Genomic DNA, 19,678 nt, shown 5'->3' on the forward strand with positions numbered 1-19,678 from the left:
AAAATGTACTGTTCTTATATAGTGACAAAACATCAAAAATATAATAAATAAAAATTCTAAAAATAAAAAACATACAGAATATACTAGTGGAAACACGAAGTGCACGTGCACACGAACAAGAGAAACAAGAGAGCGTCCCACTTCTACGGGAGGAGAGAGAGCAAGAATGAGAGAGAGCGTGGAAAAGCGCAGCTGCAGGAAACTAGAAGGAAATGAACATGAACAAACATTTTCCGACACTCTGTCGGGTTCAGTGGTACCTTAACATCGCAGCCGCGGAGTCGAGTCGGAAAACTGACGGAAGAATTGCGCGAAGTCGGAGTGCTCGGAGTCGACGTCGTCTCACAGTCCAATTCGTTCGCCTTGTCTTGTGAGTTCCTGTGTTTGTGTCTCGGACGTCTCCTGCGTCTCTTGCGTCTCTCTGTCTGTCTCCGTCGGTGGCCATCGCCGTCGGCGTGACATCAGCATCACCGCAAATGCTGTTGACACTTTGGAAGGCCATACCATACCCGCGTCAAGAGTCGCCTCCTTCGGCAAGCAGTCGTTGAAGCCGTTGCGGTCGCGCCAAATTGGAAAAGTAGAGCACTGAAGCCGTCCGGAGAACATCCAATGATCGCGCAGCGGTGTCGGTGTCTTTGTCTCGTGGCCTGCGCCGTTTCCGTTTCCGTGTCTGTACCAGTTCCAGTTCCAGCTTCTGCTTATGCTACAGTTTTATACGCGTTTTCTGTGCAATGCACATAAATTTACAGCTCGGCCAGCGGCAACGTGCTAATTAGAATACGTTAATTTTCCTGCCTGTTCTCGTGTACGTGTTCTCGTGTGCATCTGTGTGCATCTGTGTGACCGTGCGCCGGAGCGCCGGGGCGGCGAGTGCAGTTTTCAGCTTGTGAAATTGGCCAAAAATTGAGCGCAGGCTGAGGCGGAGGCTGTGCAAATATTTGCCAGCGCCGAGCGCCATGCCATCGAAAGCCAAAGCCGACCAAATGAAAGCAACAAAAGCAATTATGCAAATATTGCAAAAATAACGGCAACAGTGTGTTCGAGTGCGAGTGAGATTTCATGGTGCGAGAAGAGTCCGGTCCGGTCCGGTCCGGTTCGGTTCGGTCCAGCCTGTGTCCGCGAATGTGGTTCGCCCGTTGCCAACTCGAATTCATTAGCATAAACGGAGGCGGTGCTCTGCTCCGGTTCTGGCCCAGAGCCCGGTTCTCATATTCTTATTCCTGTTCCTGGTCAATACACGCATACTCCTGTACATGCATATGTAGATATGTACACACAGACGTACATCGGTACACATGGCGCAGCGGCAGACCCTCTGTCAGTGGAGTAGGGGGCGCACAATTAGCGGCAAAGTCCACAAAATCGACTAATCAAACAAATAGACGCACGTACGGCGCAGAACTCAAATTAAATTTAGGGGCATTTTTTTCACGCCTCTGCTGCCGGCGACCACCAGGATGGCGCCTGCGTTGCTTTGGCCGTGCTTTATCGCTCACGTCGGGTTGGGGCTGGCTGAAAGGCTGGATGTTGGGGAATGGGGAATGGGCTCTGGTCTGGCCGCAGCATTCGCAATATACGCCTAATCTATTTTCATCGCTTGACTTACTTTAATCTAGATGCTGCCCTCGGAGAAGAACAAGATTGAGGCAGCATAGCATAGCATAGCAGGCAAAGTGAGCTGGATGTCAGAGGTACAATCCTGCCACCGCCATCTCTCCCTCCGAACACAGTGCAGTCAGTTCTGGTTGGGAATGGAGATTGCGTCTGAGTGGGGACCGAGGACCATGTGACCGGCGTCCGCATCAGCTCGAGGCTTTGCATTTGCCGTCGTGAAATTAAAAGTAATTTTTAAGGATTTATCAGGGATTTGCCGCATCATCGTCAACCATCCTGACTGTGCAGAAGCATTTTTTGGTTTCAATTTCGGATTATAAATTGATATTAATACGCGTAATTTACATTTCTGCCACTTACATCGACGGCAGGCAGCAGGGACAACCGCAGCCTCCGCCTCGGGCTCTGTCTCAGACGGCTCCTTCGCTTCTGTGCCGCTCGGAGCACTCTCAGTCTTGTCATCTCTGTCTCTGTCACCCCATCCCCCAGCCAGCCCCATATCTCCCAACACCAAATCCGCAGCCGGGTTTGTCGGAAACTTCAGTTTCGCGTTGCGCGTGTAATTAAATTATCGCAAGCTTATCGTGCTAGATGAGATAGAAGACGTGGCAAGTGGGAGTGGGTCGCCACTAACCCAAAAATGGCGGAATATTCGCAATAGCGGAATCTCAATTCGAGTTAATTACTCGGATAGAGCCCCAGCAACTTTAAGTTAATTATTACACGCCGCCTCATGCTAACTTTTTCCTTTGCAAGCGCTCCTGACCGTGTAAGTGCACATTCTTGAGCTCAGCCAGAGGCAACGGATTACAGGAAGGCAGGAAGGAACCAGCCAGCTGCCAACAACAATCTAGAAGAGCTTTTGTCTACTCTGAAGGGTCTGAAAGGCCAGGACAGAACTCTCTTTCAAGGAACGAAAGAAACGGAAAAAACGCAAAGAACTGATGGGCCCTATTCAATTATTCAAAATGGCTGCAACAATAGATAAGAACTTTTAATAGCATCAAGCTGGATAAACGAGTGCGACTGCGAGTGCGAGTGCGAGTATGTGCATATGAATGTGAATGTGAATGAGTGGGAAACCACCTTTCCACCTCTTTGTATGCATGAGCCGAGCGTGCAAGCTTGTAATACCGAGCGAGAGAATACTCGCATCATAAGCGTATCTAGCGTGCTCGGAGGCATTCATTTGAATAGCCTCTTTAGAGATCGGCTCTTCTTTTTCGACTGTGAAGGAATTTGAGTACAATTTTCATATCATGCAACTACAAGCATTGAGTGGACTTTATGCGAATCTATTCGTACCAAGCACTAACATAGTACATACATATGTACGTACTTGTACATACATATGTACGTACTTGTACATACATATGTACATATGTACATACATACATATGTACTCACGAGTACCAATGAGCATGGCATGTGTAAATTTAGATCGAAAGTCTCTCGAGAAGCGTCGCAAGACGAAAATAATTGTCTTTTGCATAAATGGCACCTGATTCCGCTACACATACAATAATACATATATATTTATGTACATGTGTATGCAAAAGATGCTATTTAGAATTCATTTATATGTCTCTTCATCCGAGGAACCTATCTCGCACAGCTTTCGGATGCAGGCTTGTATCTATCAATATTGTTTCAATAGATTGGTTCTATATTGGATTCAAGGAAAACTCCTCTTCCCGGCCTCCTAATGGGGTACTGCGGTGATAGTTTATATAGGAATGTGGAAAATATTCAGAGAGTAATTACCACAACATTTTCTGGATATACCCCGGGTGCAGTGTAAAACACAAACAGCCAGTCAGACATGATTTATCGATTTGGCTATTGATAATGAAAAAAAAAATACACCAATACACATTTGCGCTTCAATTACAAGGTACAAAATTATTTGTAAGCACCTCTTGAGGAACGCCTTTTTGGCCCCGAGGACACAAAATGCGAGTATGGTGTCATAAAAGTAGCTCCCATGAGCTGACATCCAGTTCGATGTCAACCAACCAATCAATCTCCAGCCCTTTAGGAGAATCCACTGATTCGAATAATTTGCAAGGCACACAATGGTCGAGGCCCTCGCTGCTCAGGGTTCTCTGAGTGCGGAAGTTGGCAAATAAAAATCAATTCTGCGTTAAAATGTTTATTAACTTCAAATCGAGTTGAGAATTGAGAGTCCTTGTGATGCCCTTTTTGGTGTTTGCACACTTTTTAATAAACTACAGTATTTTAAAGGAACGAAAGTGTATAGTAAGCGTATTGTTTGTCGATTTTGTATGTACTCGTACGCTCATGTACAAGTATGAGTAGTAGTATGTACATATAAGCATTGGGTTCGTATGTGCATATTTGCAGTGTTTTCAATAATTGGCCGGGCCAATGGGAACAAGTACCGTCCTCCATTGAGGTAGATTGCTACTGGGGCTTCTGACCGTTCTGTGGCTGTCGGGGGGCTTCAGTTTCCTTGCACTTCTATTCGTTTTTGCCATTTATTATTATTATTATTAAACTAAAATAAATTGGTTGATTGTTTGTTCAACAGAGTGTTGCTTTTAAAGGGCCTTCCTTCTTCCCGCCCCACAGCGATTTATTGGGAAAAGGGCACGGAATTATTTGTTCCCTGGCTTCTTGAGCCCCGCAGAACACATGTTTTACTTTTGTGTTTTCGTAAGCAGTTTCTGGGTCTTACTCCTACCCACTTCACGGAAGCTCTGGGAGGGACTGGGAGGGCGACAGTCTCCCGCCCAATCAGTCCCCGACTCCTCGCCGCCCCGCCGCCCCGACGGCCGATCTCTTTGTCAGTTTGTTTGTTTGCACATTCTTAACTGGCAATCAGGCCAAAAAAAGGGGAGTTGACGAGGCATCGGGACTCGGGACTCGGGCCTCGGGCTTTGGGGGTGTGAGTGCGAGTGGGTCGTACTGGGGGCTTGCTGTTGAAGGGCTTTCGTGTGAGTGCGTGCGGCTGTTAAACAACTTTTGTCATTTTGCTAATTTAGTATTATTTGCCTTTGTCTACAAAGCATTGGATGGACGGACTGCGGGTGTTCAGGGGACTGGAGAGGGATAATCATTGTAAACACGAATGATAATGGCTAATGTTTTTATAAGCACCTGGATCTCGAATCTGGCATCTGCAGTATAAATGGCTCATATGCATTTGTTATTATCCATGCAAATCCAATGAATTTAAACGTTATTGATACTTCCGCAACGAAATGAACAAATCCAATTCTTCAAAATACATAAATATGGACTTATGCTTAGAAAGGATATCGCTCATTCCCTTGAAGACTCTCATAGTTGCTTGGCAGTGGCAGTGGTCCGCTCTGCCCGGTACCGACGAGTAACCTGTCACATATCAATGCTAATTATGAGTAAATGTACTTTACGATATCGGAGGTTCTTGCTCATATATTATAGCAATCCTACCTCAACTGCCAAGTTCAGACTGTTCTATTCCTAAGATACCGTTTCCCAAAAAGCTTCATAAATGAGAGAATAATATGTGGAAAGACAAGGCCATGTCGACTACTTCGCTCTTCTCTGTTTGGCGCCGTCCACCTTTTTATGTCCTTGCTGAGGAGGTCGCACTGGTCTTGACCAGATGCTTGCAACGCACAAAAAGATGATTTCCCGGGTGCATCCAGCCGCGCCCGTGTGCCTGTCTCCCCGTGTCGACGATAAGCAGTATATTCGGCAGTAATTATATAAAATTATTCTACTGGATTCCTTTTGGATGCTTAGACACTTGCCGGAGTCAGCTATTTGGTTTTGGCGCTTCTCCAATTTTTCTTCAGGCATCCGGCGGCTTACCCATGTTTGCTGGCATCTTTTCCCCACTCTTTCCGCCACAGTTTATGTGTGTGTGTGTGTGTGTGTGTGTGTATTCTTCTGACACGACTTAACTAGGTCAGGGGATTAACTTTGTTAATAATGAAACACGCAATATTGCCCCTGCATTTACGGTGTACAGATTTCGTTCCTTGAAGCTGCCTTTGTGGATGCGGATGTGGATGGGGATGCTTTAAAATTTCGTTGAGCTCAGTTGCAGGAAAGTGGTGACAGGAGCCAGGGACGATCCAAGGGTTGCTGCTGGTACACTGCGCTCCGTGCTCTGATTTTCCTCGTAACGCAGAGTTTTCGAGTCTCGCGTGGCTGGCATGGAATCTCCTGAATTATTTATGACAATTAAGTTGTAATTTCATTTTATTGCCATCGCCAGAGCCAACATTTACCGTCCGCATCGACATCGACATTGGCGAAGGCGAAGGCGTCCTTCGGGCTCAGTTTTCAGGCTTTCCCTCCTCGGCATCGCCTCTGCTGGCATTTCTTTGTTCTTTCGTCATTTCCCGCAGCTGCGCAGCATCTGCTGTCCCAGCCAACCCGTTCCACACTTTCTTCTCTGGCCCCCCCCAACCAATGTTCCGTCCTCGAGCTCTCGCTCTCGCTCCCACTCACGCTCACGCTCCCCCCAAAACGCGTGTGTGTTCCACCGCTTAAATCGTAAATTGGAAAATATGTGTTTCTTTTTTCATTCTCTCCTGCCACGGACACACAGTTTTTACAGTTTCACTTGCTCCTCTCCACCCTTCTTGATTCGCGGATATGCATTTGAATGTTTCCATTATACGTAAATACATACGAGTATATATATATTATTAGGCACTCCATTATCGTAGCAAGACAAACACTTAAATTTTTCCCATGCCAGGGAACTTAAAATTGCGGTCGTTGAGGCTTTAGGGATTCACGCAATGATCTGAATATGACCAGCTACCATGCTCAGATCGTGCAGTAAACGATCGGTTTTAATTTATTTTACATAATATCTAGAAGCAGAATCTGCTATCTTCGGTAATGCTGAAGTAAAAAAGTATATACAACTCAACCATTTCCATTATTCAGATTATCACTAATATGCGAATATATAATAGGCATTCACTGTATCGGCGGTTACATTTTTCTGATGACTGTAAAGGAAAAGTTTCTTACGAAAGTTCAGTCTGGCGGTGTCTCACTAATGAAGGGAATCCCTTTTGACAAAAGTGTTTACTTGAGTGTCATTCCTGGTATTTAACAAGATGGCTCATATTAAGCTTAGATTATATTTTTGTCACCGTTAAAAAAAGATCAGAAATATATTTATGCTCTTTTTTCTCTCTGGAATTTTCCCATTGAATTTGTGGTACTTGAGAGGAGGGGCATAACGACTTGAGGTTGGTCATCCGGAACCTTCCGCACCGGCCTTTCAACCGATGAGACGGTGGCTCTCAGTGCAACTGAATCTGGGCGACATTTAATATTCCACATGTACACATCCATAGAGCACATACTTCGAGAATTACCCGAACGCTCATCAATTATTTAGGGATATGGGCGTCCTTCGCTTTGGCTTTGCCTTCTGGCCGTGACCGTTTGCCGTTCGCCGTTGGCCGTTTGTTATTTTGGACCGGGACTGGCGCATGTGTTAGACATTATTTAATAACAAATTCTACTTACCAGAGAAAGTTGGAAGAGATTCGCTAACCAAATTACTCAAAGTGTCCTAACTTTGGTGCGGCGTCTTGTCAAGGTTTTATTTCGGAGGTCCGATCCGCTCTGGACCTTTCGCCCGTCCGACCTTCGAAGGCACAATTCAATTGGCCTACAGATGGGTCGGTCCCCGACTTACGCTGCGGCGAAAGCGCCAGCTGCTGACTTCCTAAGTCGCGGAGGCATTGCACTGTCAAAAGTTTTTGACACGTACAACGACTAAAGTTTTCAGCGGTGGCCCGAACATAAATAAACACGTTCGTGTCCGTGTCCCTGTCTCTGTCCGTTTCCCGGGCCAAAGACCGGGCACAGAACCGTGGTCGAGTCCGAAACGTGACCAGCGACCAAGTGGAGACTGAGCCGCAGCTTGTTTGTCCGATCCGTTCTTCGGCGTGGCTAGGCCGTAAATTTTTCAACAAGTTTTTATTATGCTTCCGTGTCCTTGCAATAAAGCACAAATACGAGAACGCACACCCAACACCAGCTAGCTTCATCTTGCTTTATTTATTTAATGAAACGTATAGTAGGTATACCTATTGCTACGTATGGACATACATACGAGTATACTCGTGTGTATGCGAGCATGTGTGCGGCTGGGAACAATTTATTGCGCAGGGACTTGCACATTTATCCTGCAGAAATGTTGCCAAATTATTGAGCTAATAAATATTTACCGTACTAGCCGTCCAACTGGCCTCTGACGCCCCCATTTCGGCCATTCATATCATCACCGCCTCCCTCCCGCCCGAAATGCTTCCCGCGCCGAAAGGGTTGGCTTCCGTTGAGCCATATCTTTGATAACTTTGATTTTTCTCTCTGACAGCTGCGCCTGATCTTTTTGCGTACATTTATCTTTTCGGCTATCAGGCGGGGCCTTGGCCTGGGCCCGCCCTCAAGACCATCAATCAAAGAATTCTCGTATACATACATACATATGTATGCAATTCCTTGCTATTTCGGAGGGCACATGGCGATGAATGGTATACTTTATACGGATATAAATACAGATGTCAAAAATATTTGAAGTTCTCAATTCTCCCAACTGTCCAGGTTCCAAAAACATGCAGCACTTTTGCAAGAAGTAGGTGGATGCTTGGCGAGCCTTGGCGCCAGAAATGGTTTGACACAAACAAATTACCGTCGAGGTGTTATTTTCTTATTAAAATAAATGAGTGCGGCCTGCCGAATATAGTATATAATAAACTGGCCTCTGATAGCCTCCGTACCCGCTGAAAGAGTATAAAGGCAAACAAATGTAGTCAAATTCAGGCCTGATGGACAGTTGGCCGCAGACCGCAGATTGGCAAATTTCAATATGATTTCAATTTTCCACCAAATTAAACTGAGCACAAAAGTTGAGAAAATTATGGACGCAGCTTTCCGCTTAAATAAATTCAGACAAATACGAGTACTCGTGCCGTTTAGCAAATCCGCAAATGAAACTCAACTTGATAATGCTGAAAAACGAACAGGGGCGTTCGACCATCTCCATCTCCATCTCATCTCCAAGCCTGCCCCCACATCAGTGTTGTGTTCGAGTGAGCATTCGATTGCAGTTCGATGAGCTTCGAGCTGGCTCTCGACCTCGCCTTTGTGGCTGCCACTAGAACTGGAGCTGCTGCCGGGGCTGGAGGGGGCTCCGCACTCTCAATCATAAGGCTCCAGCTTCAAAGAGGATACAACTCCCACGAGGGCTCTTTACACCGATTAAAGGGAGGCCAAAATATTCTTGCATATTAATTTCTGTGGGAAATGAAAACCAGCAGAGCCATAACCAAGCTCCGCAAAAAAGTTCATCACTATGAGGGACAGCGGCAACGACAACGCAGCCAAAGCTCTAAAACGTCTGAAGGAAGTATCCCACAGATAGATGGCAGCCCCAAGTCGAGCTTCGAGCTGCACTGGAGCCATAATGGTGTCATTGCTGGCAGTGCTGCATTGGTGCTCGGCACGGGTACGGGTACCCCATTGGGAAGGCGGAGCATTTGGGGCTAGCCAGGGCATTTGCTTGCCAGCTCCATCAGGGGCTGTGGGAACGAGAAGTGCTTTCCGCACAGTTTGCAAAATATGAAGTTTGCCTTTGAAAGTTTGCGGTTTTGGCTTTCTTGCAAGCAAGCGAACAATAAGGAAACGCTAAGAAATACATTAGGCCAACCTAGAGGAGCCTTTTCCAGCAAAGGAGGACAGCGTACTCATGACTGTGAGTGAGTTTTTGCGTTGGCTGTGTGCATGGACTACATACATATATACGTATGTATGTACATAGACGCATGTATACATACTCGTATATGTGTACTCGTTCGTATTCGACACCATACGTTTTTGAGAGCTTGAGTGAGGCTGGCGTGCATAGAACTTGAAGGATACCAAGGATTATTTGGTGTCCGCACGCATTATACTCGTACATACGGACCTCGTCTCTCCATACTTTTGTTTGCCTTTCATCAGTTCATCCGTCGGAATACAACCCTATCCGGACTATCAGAAAGTGTCCGTTAATGAATGTTTGGGCAAACTTGTGGCACCCTTGACTGACGTTACAACCTCAAAGCCGGCCAACCCAAAGGATACTTCCTCTTTTGTATTTTAGATCTGTGTGCGTGTGTTTACTCGTAAACTGTCCCATTACTCATCGACATATCGGTCGGACTCTGACCAGGTGCCCCTCTGGCTGTATTATTACATACATACACATACATAAATGTTTAAATTTCATGACTAAACGACCACGATTGATACTTTTTGTGTACTTTTAATCTACCGGAACCGCATGGGGATCTCTGCTCGACAATCTATTCACGGTAGATGTATGATAAGACCCCATTTTCCTTAAACAAAATTCAAAAAGGAAAAAAAAACATCGTTTGATTTTACCAAAAGTATTTAATATGGTAAAAATATATCGCCCATTGCTGGAATCAGGAGATGTTCTTAAAGCTGAGAAATATAAGAGTATGATAGGAGGAGTCTGCACACTAAAGTCTAGAGTCTCATCTAGTCTCTGACGACTAGCGAGACGGACGGACAAACATGGCTATTGATTATGATCAGAAACGACTCCTTCTGGCTGATAAATACATTTAATACTCAAAAAGTCGTATGAGTATGCTGCACGGGGAAGAAATATCTAGTTTGTTTCTGTTCGATTGGGTCTTGCTAAGGGTAGATGGAGTTTTAGGTGTAGTCCAATTCACCTACGTATATATGTACATAAATATGTATAAAATCTGGCTCTCATTAAGTCTAATGATGCATCTAGTTCCTATGTAACTGTTGCGCAATCCAACTAGGCTTCTCAGCTGATCGACTGATTCTATAAAGGATGATTATATCTAATGTTCTCCAGATAAACGAAAGTCCTTTCCTGTTTTTCATTCCCCGCTTAGCTCCCACGGGGAATACGATGCAGGCGCTTTCTACTATAATTACGTACTCGAACATAAAGACACAAGACATGTTCAAGCCAATCAGAGGCTTAAGCAATTCAACCTGAACTGCACAATTCAGTGACAATACTAAGCTTCGGGAGCGGCCGAAGGCGAGGCCACGGCTACTGGCGGGGATTATTCCGATAATCCCCGTCAAAGCTGCGGTACGATGTACGATGTGCACACGTATGCATGTATGTGTATGTGTATGTGCATGTGTGTGTTTATGTACGTACTGTATGGGCGTAAGGACGGAGCGGAGCGGAGCGGATTTGTCAGTTTGCGGAGAAAAGAGTGTAGTCAAAAGGCATTGAATTGTTAACCGAACTAATTAAATGTGATTTCAGTGGCAAATTTGCTTCAATTTAAAATTAATTTGAAATTCAATAAACAACATCAAACCCAATTAAGACGCCGAGTGAAATTGGAAAAGCAAATAATGCCATAATTTCCAGCATCGTTAAGCAAATAAAAAGCGGTGGAAGCGAGCTCCAGCGAATATGTATTTTTTAATCTTTTTTTTTAAATAATCGAGTTAACAGCGTCGCGTAATGAATTGTTTGCGCGAGTGTGCGTACACTTGAAAATATAAATTAATAGAAGTGCAAAAACAAAGGCAAAACAAGTGTAAAAAAAGCGAGTGTGAAATATAATTAATTGTTTTGCTTTCAGTGAAAAACGACCACCGCAAAAAAGTAAAGATAATACAAATAAAGGGAATAGCAGAAAACAGAAAGCAAAAAGCGAAAAATAAGGAAAAAAGGACTCAGAGAACACGGAGTAAAGGCTACCACCCCCACATAGGCGCCCATTCACGAATTCCGACCAGTGCAATATAATCGTCCTCGTACATTCACATCCACACATACATACATATGTATACAGAATCCACTTGCTACTGAGGTCCCCTCGGTAGCGTCGACTGTGAGAATGGACATGAGCAGAAGCATCGGCAGTTGCTATCATATCGCACTCGACGCTTGGCCGCTGACGATGGCCATAAATATGAAAATTCAAAATACACACATAAATGGCCAAATCTGAGGGTGCACAATAAAAGCGGCCATAAAGAACATCAAATCAGCAGCAGACGCTACACAGCGATAGCGGTGCCCATACGTCGAGCACGAGGCGCCGACAACAGCAACAGCACCAACAACAACAACAACAACAGCAACAACAACAACAGCACCAATAACAGGGGCAGCAGCAACTGTGGCCGGTGGCAATGGCCAAGCTGGCACAGCATCTACAGCATCTAAAGGAGCTGGGAGCCCGAGCCCCAGCCCGAGCCCCAGCATCATCACCAGCCCCCCCGCCACAGATCGAGCAAGACCGCTCTGGACCTCCCCGTTGGCGGCACGTGCAGTTGGTCTGCTCCTGCCCGTGCTCCTGGCACCATGTTTGGAGCAGGACAGCCCTGTTCCTGGCTGCTGTGTGCCTGCTGACGCGGCCCGTCATGCCGGAAGTTATTTATCGAGTTGATCCTTTGGGTAAACGCTTTGTTCTATTTCTCTCCTTTTTTCCACATTTCAGCTACAGCTCTCACAAAAGCGTCGGCATCATGCAAACATACAAATTTGCGCTCGTTCTGCGTTCTATCTGCGGCGGTCCTTGCCCCACTGTCATTCCCGAGTCCTGCGGCGCTTTTTAGCTAAAAATAAGTAAGAGATGCAGGGGTCTTTGGCCGATGCCGCTGCCGTTGCCACTGCCACCCAAACTTACATAGCTCCGTGGGGCACAAAGCCTCCTCGTCTGCGCCTCGGGTTTTCGACCCAGTGGGCGCACTGCCGGCTCATTGGGTTCTGTTCTGGCAAATATTTATGTATAAATCATAATTAAGAGCAAATATCCACTCAAAGTGGTGTCCAGCTGCCGTTGCCCCTATCTTCCCTTCCCGATCCCCTCCGCGGTATGTCTCTGTCTGTGCTCCCCGTTTTCAGCTCCTGGTAGCGAAATGAACTCATGCGGCTAAAGTTTTCCGGTGCAGATCTGAATGTGAGAGCCACCAAATATTTATGAATGTTCTCCATTAATGATTTATTGGGGTGGCGAAACAAACAATCATAAATTAAACAAGATTAATTAACTGGACAGCGGAATCGGAGAGCAGAGTGTATGTTCATTTAGACACTCGAAAAGTTATGAGCTTGATTGTCATATACTACTCGTGGCACGAATATGTTTTTAACTTCATCTTGGAGTCAATTTGCCGTCTATATAATTCACACTAGTCGCCTTTCCTAGATTTTCGTATGCTACAAAATATGGCTAAAATTAAAAGCAATATCTGATGTTGCCACCACAATTCGCTCTTGACCTTTGTCTGTTGTTACGCAGCCAGATAGACACATCTAGAGCAGCTCGGACATTTATGCTGATCTCTAATACTTTTTACTTTCCCTATTTTCGAAAGAATACTCGAACTTTCGAACATACTCAGAACAGTCTGCCTGCTGTAACTGTGTACCAATAAGCGCAATTTTAACTAGGGTCAATGGTAATTGAATCAGTGATCAGTTTCTTGTGGCGAAGTAACAGATTTGGAGATTGGAATTACCAGCCAGTTTACAAAGTCACTTCTTTTCAGATGCGCTCTGATTTTCGTCTTGGCGTGTACGTGGAAACACTGAAAAGAAAGGTCCTTGTCGTTTTGCGGCGTTCACACGGCGCTGTCAAGGGCTCGGCATGTGCTGCAGACTCCAACTTAAGGCGACAGAGCTGTGAAAATACGCGTGACTCTGACGGCCAAAACATCGCCTTAAGATGAGTCTGAAATGGAGGCGAACTTATCCCGGACACTTTAGAGGGCCCCTTGCCTCCATTACCCACTGGCATTACCCACTCCAGCAGTGCCATCAATATTGTTGCTCTAACATATTTTACTTTTGTACGTATACATTTTGCGAATTCCACTCGCTGGTGTTCAGATGTAATATGCTTTAGGACGGGACAAAGACTTCTTCGTCTTGTGCTACAACCAGCTAACCGGCATTACAGGTAGCGGTGGGCCTTTTTTTACGCGCTACTCAAAGATTATAAGGATATTCTAGTTTGTGGATGTGATCTTGATCACCATCAATAGCCGAGTCGAGTCAATATACCATATCCTGTGACATTTTGTATTTCAATATTATTGCCCCGCTGCCACAAGAGCCAAAAATCTGTGACGCCCACAATTCTGAAGATACAAGAAGACCTAAAAAGCAGAATCATACAATGACCATATCTTCAGAATCGTCACGTAGAGAATCTCGATTAGATCTGATGATTATGATAGCCAGAATGAACAAATCACGAGCACCTCCTGGCGGAGGGTATTCAGATATAACGTCTGGTTTTGGTGTGAGAAGGGAGATAGATGTAGCGAAATAAATTAGCGGTCGAGATTCCTCTCATTTTCTCTACTTTTCCCCATCGCTCACGACAAAAATTTAAAGAGATCGCGGTCTGCCTTGATTGTCTTACCGAAATTCCCCCTCCCTACATTAACCAACAAATAAATCAATCCATTTTGGGAAAAGCGAAACCAAAAGGCAGAGAGAGAGCATGCAGCAGTCATCGGCGCTTACTTATAATTACGTATAACTTATATTGTACGTATAGGCTACATAAATCATTGGATATACATATGTAATGTACATATACATGTATGTAATATACTGACTGATCGCCAGGAGGCAAGTCGAAAAATAAATCGACTGGAGAGAAGCTCGGTGCACTAACCCACTTCGTTAATACTGCAAGCACTCCAAGGCACACCGCATTGAACCAATAAAAGATACAAATATCCTCGTATGTAGTCAGAACATGTGTACATGTTCCACAGAACATTTCTGTTGGGCATTGCTTAGAGGTTGTGCTTTGATTTCCGATGCAATTGTGTCCATCCTTTATCCGCACATTACACTATTTGTACTTCATTTTGTACACATATGTAGGTACACAGGATCAGACTCACAAATATACAAGAGCGTTTAATATCACAGGTTCATTATGAGCTACAGATATTCTCTACCGTTCTATTAAAATTTGACGGTATCCGATAATTATTACATTACGATTGAGGAAAACTCTCTAATATTTATAGCCTTGGCGGTGCAAACTAATTCGTACTTTTGTCTGGATAGTTCGTGGCTATCTTACAGTCGGATTGGCATCTATAGCGTACTCGGACCGATTCCCCGCCATATGTATACGTACATATAAATATACGGGTATGTTCATTGTACAGGGGATTACGAGTATGTAGTCGATCACTTAAATCAGAGAAGACGGTGTTCGGGTATATGTAAATCCATTTTACGTAACACCACAACCACACATGTGTGCAGAAATATATCGGACAAGATGACCCATTCAAAAATTGTTCAGATTGTCTTGTCTCGGTCTCCGCATTATCTTCTGAAAGGCTCTCTACATATCGGCTATATACCCATGTACGAGGGTACTTAGGATGTAGCCATATCTGTCTGTAGCAGACATCTGTCCGTAAATACGTGTCTATACAGACATATATATATATACAATGGAAATTCTTTGGTGGATGATGGGCTGAGGGGATGGGGGATTGTTGATGGTGCTGTGGCTGCTTTTGCGAATGGATTTTCAACACACTGCTCGCAGTATTCTATTGTAATTCACATCGAAAAATGGACTTCTACAATAGCAGTGCTATACATACTCGTGCATATACGAGTATCGTAAGTGTGCACACACATATGCGTTCAGATATTGGTATTTACTACTTAATACTCGTGCCATGTGCGCGTACATATTTTACTTCAGCTCGCGCTTTCCGCTAGGCGGTCCTGGTCCTACGTCCGTCCCTGACATCATCCGCGTGGGTGGCCCCTGTGCGTTATTTGATGAAGAAGCCGACACTCAGAAGCACCTACCCAGGAGTTGAATAATGAAGTCAGAGGCGCTAGGAAGCGTTGAGGACAAGGCCAAGAACACCACACCACTTTCCCATGCTTTACCAGTGCTAGGAGCTAGTGGCTGCGAGGAAAGCACAATAAACAGAAACAAATACCAGCCATTTCCTATACCCTGTACTCTCTGAGCCCGTGGGCTTTGCTGGGCTTCCGAAAATCTGCGCAGCAGACCACACAGCTGGACATCTCATGTATCGATTAAGAACTTAACCACAGTCTATCGGATTTCGGATGGGCTTTGCAGATTCTTGGCACTAGTGCCGGGTATTTTGTAGCCGCGCAATTTCAGCATCTGTCATTCTATCTTGTTTACACTGCTGTCAAGCGCCACGAAAGAATATTCGGAAATAATTTCACATGAAATTGAATGTCTGAATTTGCTTAGGTGTCAAGTGTCAGTTCAGTTGAAGGCGGAACGGAACGACTGCATAGTGGAAATCGAATTTTCTTTGCTTCTGCTTCCGCACCGCGCAACTCCAGCGCCACCGCACTCGTTTCGTTCCTTTATTTCTGTATACTCTTGAGCTATTCACGATAGTACAGAAATTGGTGAAAGTAAAGACTTCCCTTCTAGGTTTACTTTTGAAGGCAACTTTCGGTTGTACACATGAATCTGAAATATACTCGCATATCCTACATTCTTCGATTCAGTAATCTTCAAATAGTGTATGCTTAAAGATTGAAGCTTGTGGACTTGTTGACTCCCAAATTGTGTTTTCTTTTGATTATATGTATGGGTTTTTTAGTATCATCTAATAAGTTTCAATTCTTTGTCGTTGCTTGTTTTCAGCTCTCCTGGCCGCCACCTTGAGAACGTACCAGCGCGCAGGATGCGACTCGGAGCAGCTGTCACTCAGTTGTCCACGCGGCACCAGCATTTCTATCGAGCTGGCTCAGTACGGACGGGCGGGAGGTAAGTCGGGGCACGTACGGAAGAGGCAGTACTGCAGAGGGAAGTGGACTGGACAAGGAGTGGACGGGCCGGGCTCGTCCTGGCAGCAATGTCTCAATTGATTGATTGCTGGCCAAAGTTTGTCCGTTACACGCGTCGATTGTGCGCATTGGGTTGTACTTGCCTGAGGGAACGGGAACGGGAACGGGAAGGGAAACGGGAATGGGAACGGGAAAATGGACGTGTTTGTGTCCCTCTACGCTGGCACACAAAATGGGCAGCTTTGGAGGTGTATTATTCCACCACTACCATGTCCCTCGAACATGGGCCAAACAACAACGAGCCGGCCCAAACACACGCCCATATCAAGTATCGGGCGATCGTATGGGAAGTAAATATAGAAAGGTTGGGCTCTTGGACTCTTGGGCTCTTGTGGTCAGGGGGGGGCGCTTCGACGTAGCTTTTGCATTGAATGCTCCTATTATGGTACTTGTGTCCACTTGGCATGTGTCACTCCAGCCCACTCGTCCCACTCGTGTCTTCCTGTCCCTTGGTGTACTCGTACACCTGCCTTCTCCACTTAAAAGCATTCCGAAATCGTCCACGACACGTTCACAAAAACAAAATTCCGCTCTCGTCCACTTGAACAGATTTAACCGACCACAGCCTGTGTCCACCCGTTTCGCAAGAGGACCTCACCACGACCGGAAGTGCCGGCGATGCTGTCATCCACAGTGGCACAGAAATCGAAGTCAAACCGCCGGAAGCGTGTACAGTAAGCGGATTACAGGTAAGCAGAATCAGTATAATTGCAATTCCATCATCGTCGCACTCATCATCGAGGCTGAAAGCAGGCATGGCAGGAGGAGACGCAACGCGACGCGACGGAAGCATGGCCAGTATTGACCGCACTGCGGCACAGGCTTGTCCTTGGTGTATGATGCAGCCGCTTCGGGATGAGGATGGTCAGCGTAGCTGGTTGCCACTTGACAGCGGATCGCCTTACCCTTGTGCCCAATTTTATTTTCCCATTTTCCGCATGGCATTCAAAGACATTCTCACACGTATCCCATAAAAAGACCACTCGCACATGTGGACACAGCATAAATAAATCAGCGAAGTAGAACGATGCCATAAAAACAGCAATAATTCATAATAAAAATCGATTCGATTCACTTTGGCCAATGCGAAGGGATAAATCATTTGTTCTCGTATGAGCAATTCGTGGAGCCCACTCCAGGGCCTGCTCCTCGAAGGCATGGCCTAAGCCCAACCAACTATTGAAAATAATTATAAAATACTCTCTTGTATCCGAATGCGTTTCTTGACCACTTGCAGGCCGTTGTAACGAGTCGGCCAATGACTTAATTTGATTTTTTGATAATATAAAAGCATTTAACTACCATACGAGTGTTCCCCGTTCCTCGTCTTTGTCTGTGGTGCCAGTATCAGTGTCAGTGCAGTCGATGTCGTGGTTAATTTCACATCGAAGCATATCCCATATCCCACTGATTAATGTGTGTGCCGCTCGCCCTTGTTGCGCTTCATTAGGCACATCAATTTGAAGTTAGTCAATGTCGCTCCAAATGTCTGAGTGTCTCGTTGTATCGCATGTGGGATGTGTGGCTAAGTGCTGCGACGAAGCAGATCCAACGACAAATCCTAAAGAAGACGATCCAATTTGAGAGGAGCAGAGGCATTTACACTATAGTCCCGGAGGGTGCATAACCCGGAACCAAAGTTCTACGGTTGAAGGCCAAATAGCAAAGCATTAGCAACAGCTTATGCATACCCATCCCGAGCACAGCAGGCTCAACGTTTCATTGAAGGGAGATGTGCTACAGACAGAGGAATGGCTGGAACTAAATTTGCTAGCACATATCATTCTTCTCAAACAAACCAAAACAAGCAAACAAATTATTAGCCAAGGTTTTGTCTTGACAATGACACAATAGTTATTGGTAGATATACATACATACATATGTATGTTTGTATGTATATTGTGCACCCCCAAAAATCGACCTAATTTATTCGAATTACAGGAAGTTTAGCACTGCCCTTTCCTCGCCTATCTTTCCTGCATAGACCTAACCGGAAACATTTCAATTATCCGGAATGATTAGTATTGATATGGCAAAACTCCGTGTGCCCTTGAGCGTTTATCATATTCTGACTAACGCAAAGCAATATGATGAATAGGCATAATCCTATGTATGAATCTCGAACGATTAAAACAAATTACAGCAACGAAAATGATCGGCTTCCTTCTGTGGCAAAGGTGCTATCCGCCACCTCTCTAATTACACATTTATCGCCGACAAAGGCAATTATATTTACATAGGTACATCAGCCACAGTCCAATTTAGACAAAATGGAGAAATATTCAATTACCATTTGCTGCCACAGCACTTAACTTATTTTCATCGCCAGATTATTCGATTATGTAACAGGGAGAGTATCATTTCATCTCAGTATCAGCTGGATTTGTATCGCATAAAATATTGTTTAATCTCTGAGCCTCGCTTTAGTTCGCTGGGAGTGCAAGGATTTACGAGTGTACTCTCAAACCGTTGCCTTGGCTCCGCTCCAAGAATGCCTCCGGAACCCCCATCCCTGCCACCAGCACCGACGTATTGGGACAGATGTGCCCAATGCACGAACATTGGTATCCCAATCGAATCCGCCTGCAATACCTTCCGCCCTATCATACATCTCTTCTCATGCTGTTCTGTCTGGTTTCTTACAGTACGCCCTCCTGCAGACGGTGGTCGATGCCTGCCAGAAAAAACGGCACTGCAAGTTTGCCGCGAATTCCAAAACGCACTCTAGTGGAGATCCCTGTTCGGGCATACGGAAATTCGTCGAGATTGCCTACAAATGCCGTCCATGTAAGTATTACAGCTTCTATCTAGTCAGCACCGGGCTGAGGCCCAAACAATACTAGTCCTAGCCAAGCAAGAGTTCTGTGTGGGCGTGGGCTGGGTGTGTGCATATGCACATTCCTTTGCGGATGCAATCGATTGGAATATGTCGAGTGAGGCGCAGGACTTGCCAGGCTGCAGACACCGTCCTCGTCCGTCCTCGCCGACAACATACATGAAATATACCATTTGCTGTGCGATAAGATAAATATTTGCCTGCTGCAAAAGTGGCAAATATCAATTTAAGTTTTTAAGCAAACAAACAAATTTACGTCGGCTGAAACAGATGAACAATATGGCAGTGGTGTCGTTAAATTGGGAGCAAACGAAACGAAAATTGGGGCA

General features: G+C 45.2%; 1 protein-coding gene across 3 annotated transcripts in view; it reads left to right on the forward strand.

Moving 5' to 3' along the window:
- Positions 1 to 234: 234 nt before the first annotated feature.
- Positions 235 to 19,678, forward strand: part of LOC108157024 — a 28,001-nt gene continuing 8,557 nt past the window's right edge. The window contains exons 1-5 of one of the 3 annotated variants that reach the window (XM_017288832.2): positions 235 to 370; positions 11,256 to 12,076; positions 16,311 to 16,433; positions 17,063 to 17,202; positions 19,159 to 19,300. In XM_017288832.2, coding sequence (XP_017144321.1) covers positions 11,812 to 12,076; positions 16,311 to 16,433; positions 17,063 to 17,202; positions 19,159 to 19,300 — 670 coding nt within the window. In that variant the 5' untranslated portion in view covers positions 235 to 370; positions 11,256 to 11,811. Of the gene's footprint in view, positions 371 to 11,255; positions 12,077 to 15,220; positions 15,321 to 16,310; positions 16,434 to 17,062; positions 17,203 to 19,158; positions 19,301 to 19,678 lie in introns of those variants that run through there. The other 2 variants (XM_017288834.2, XM_033388946.1) reach the window with 2 other exon arrangements.

The sequence above is a fragment of the Drosophila miranda genome, chromosome 2, assembly GCF_003369915.1.
Source record: "Drosophila miranda strain MSH22 chromosome 2, D.miranda_PacBio2.1, whole genome shotgun sequence".
Taxonomy (NCBI): Eukaryota; Metazoa; Arthropoda; class Insecta; order Diptera; family Drosophilidae; genus Drosophila; species Drosophila miranda.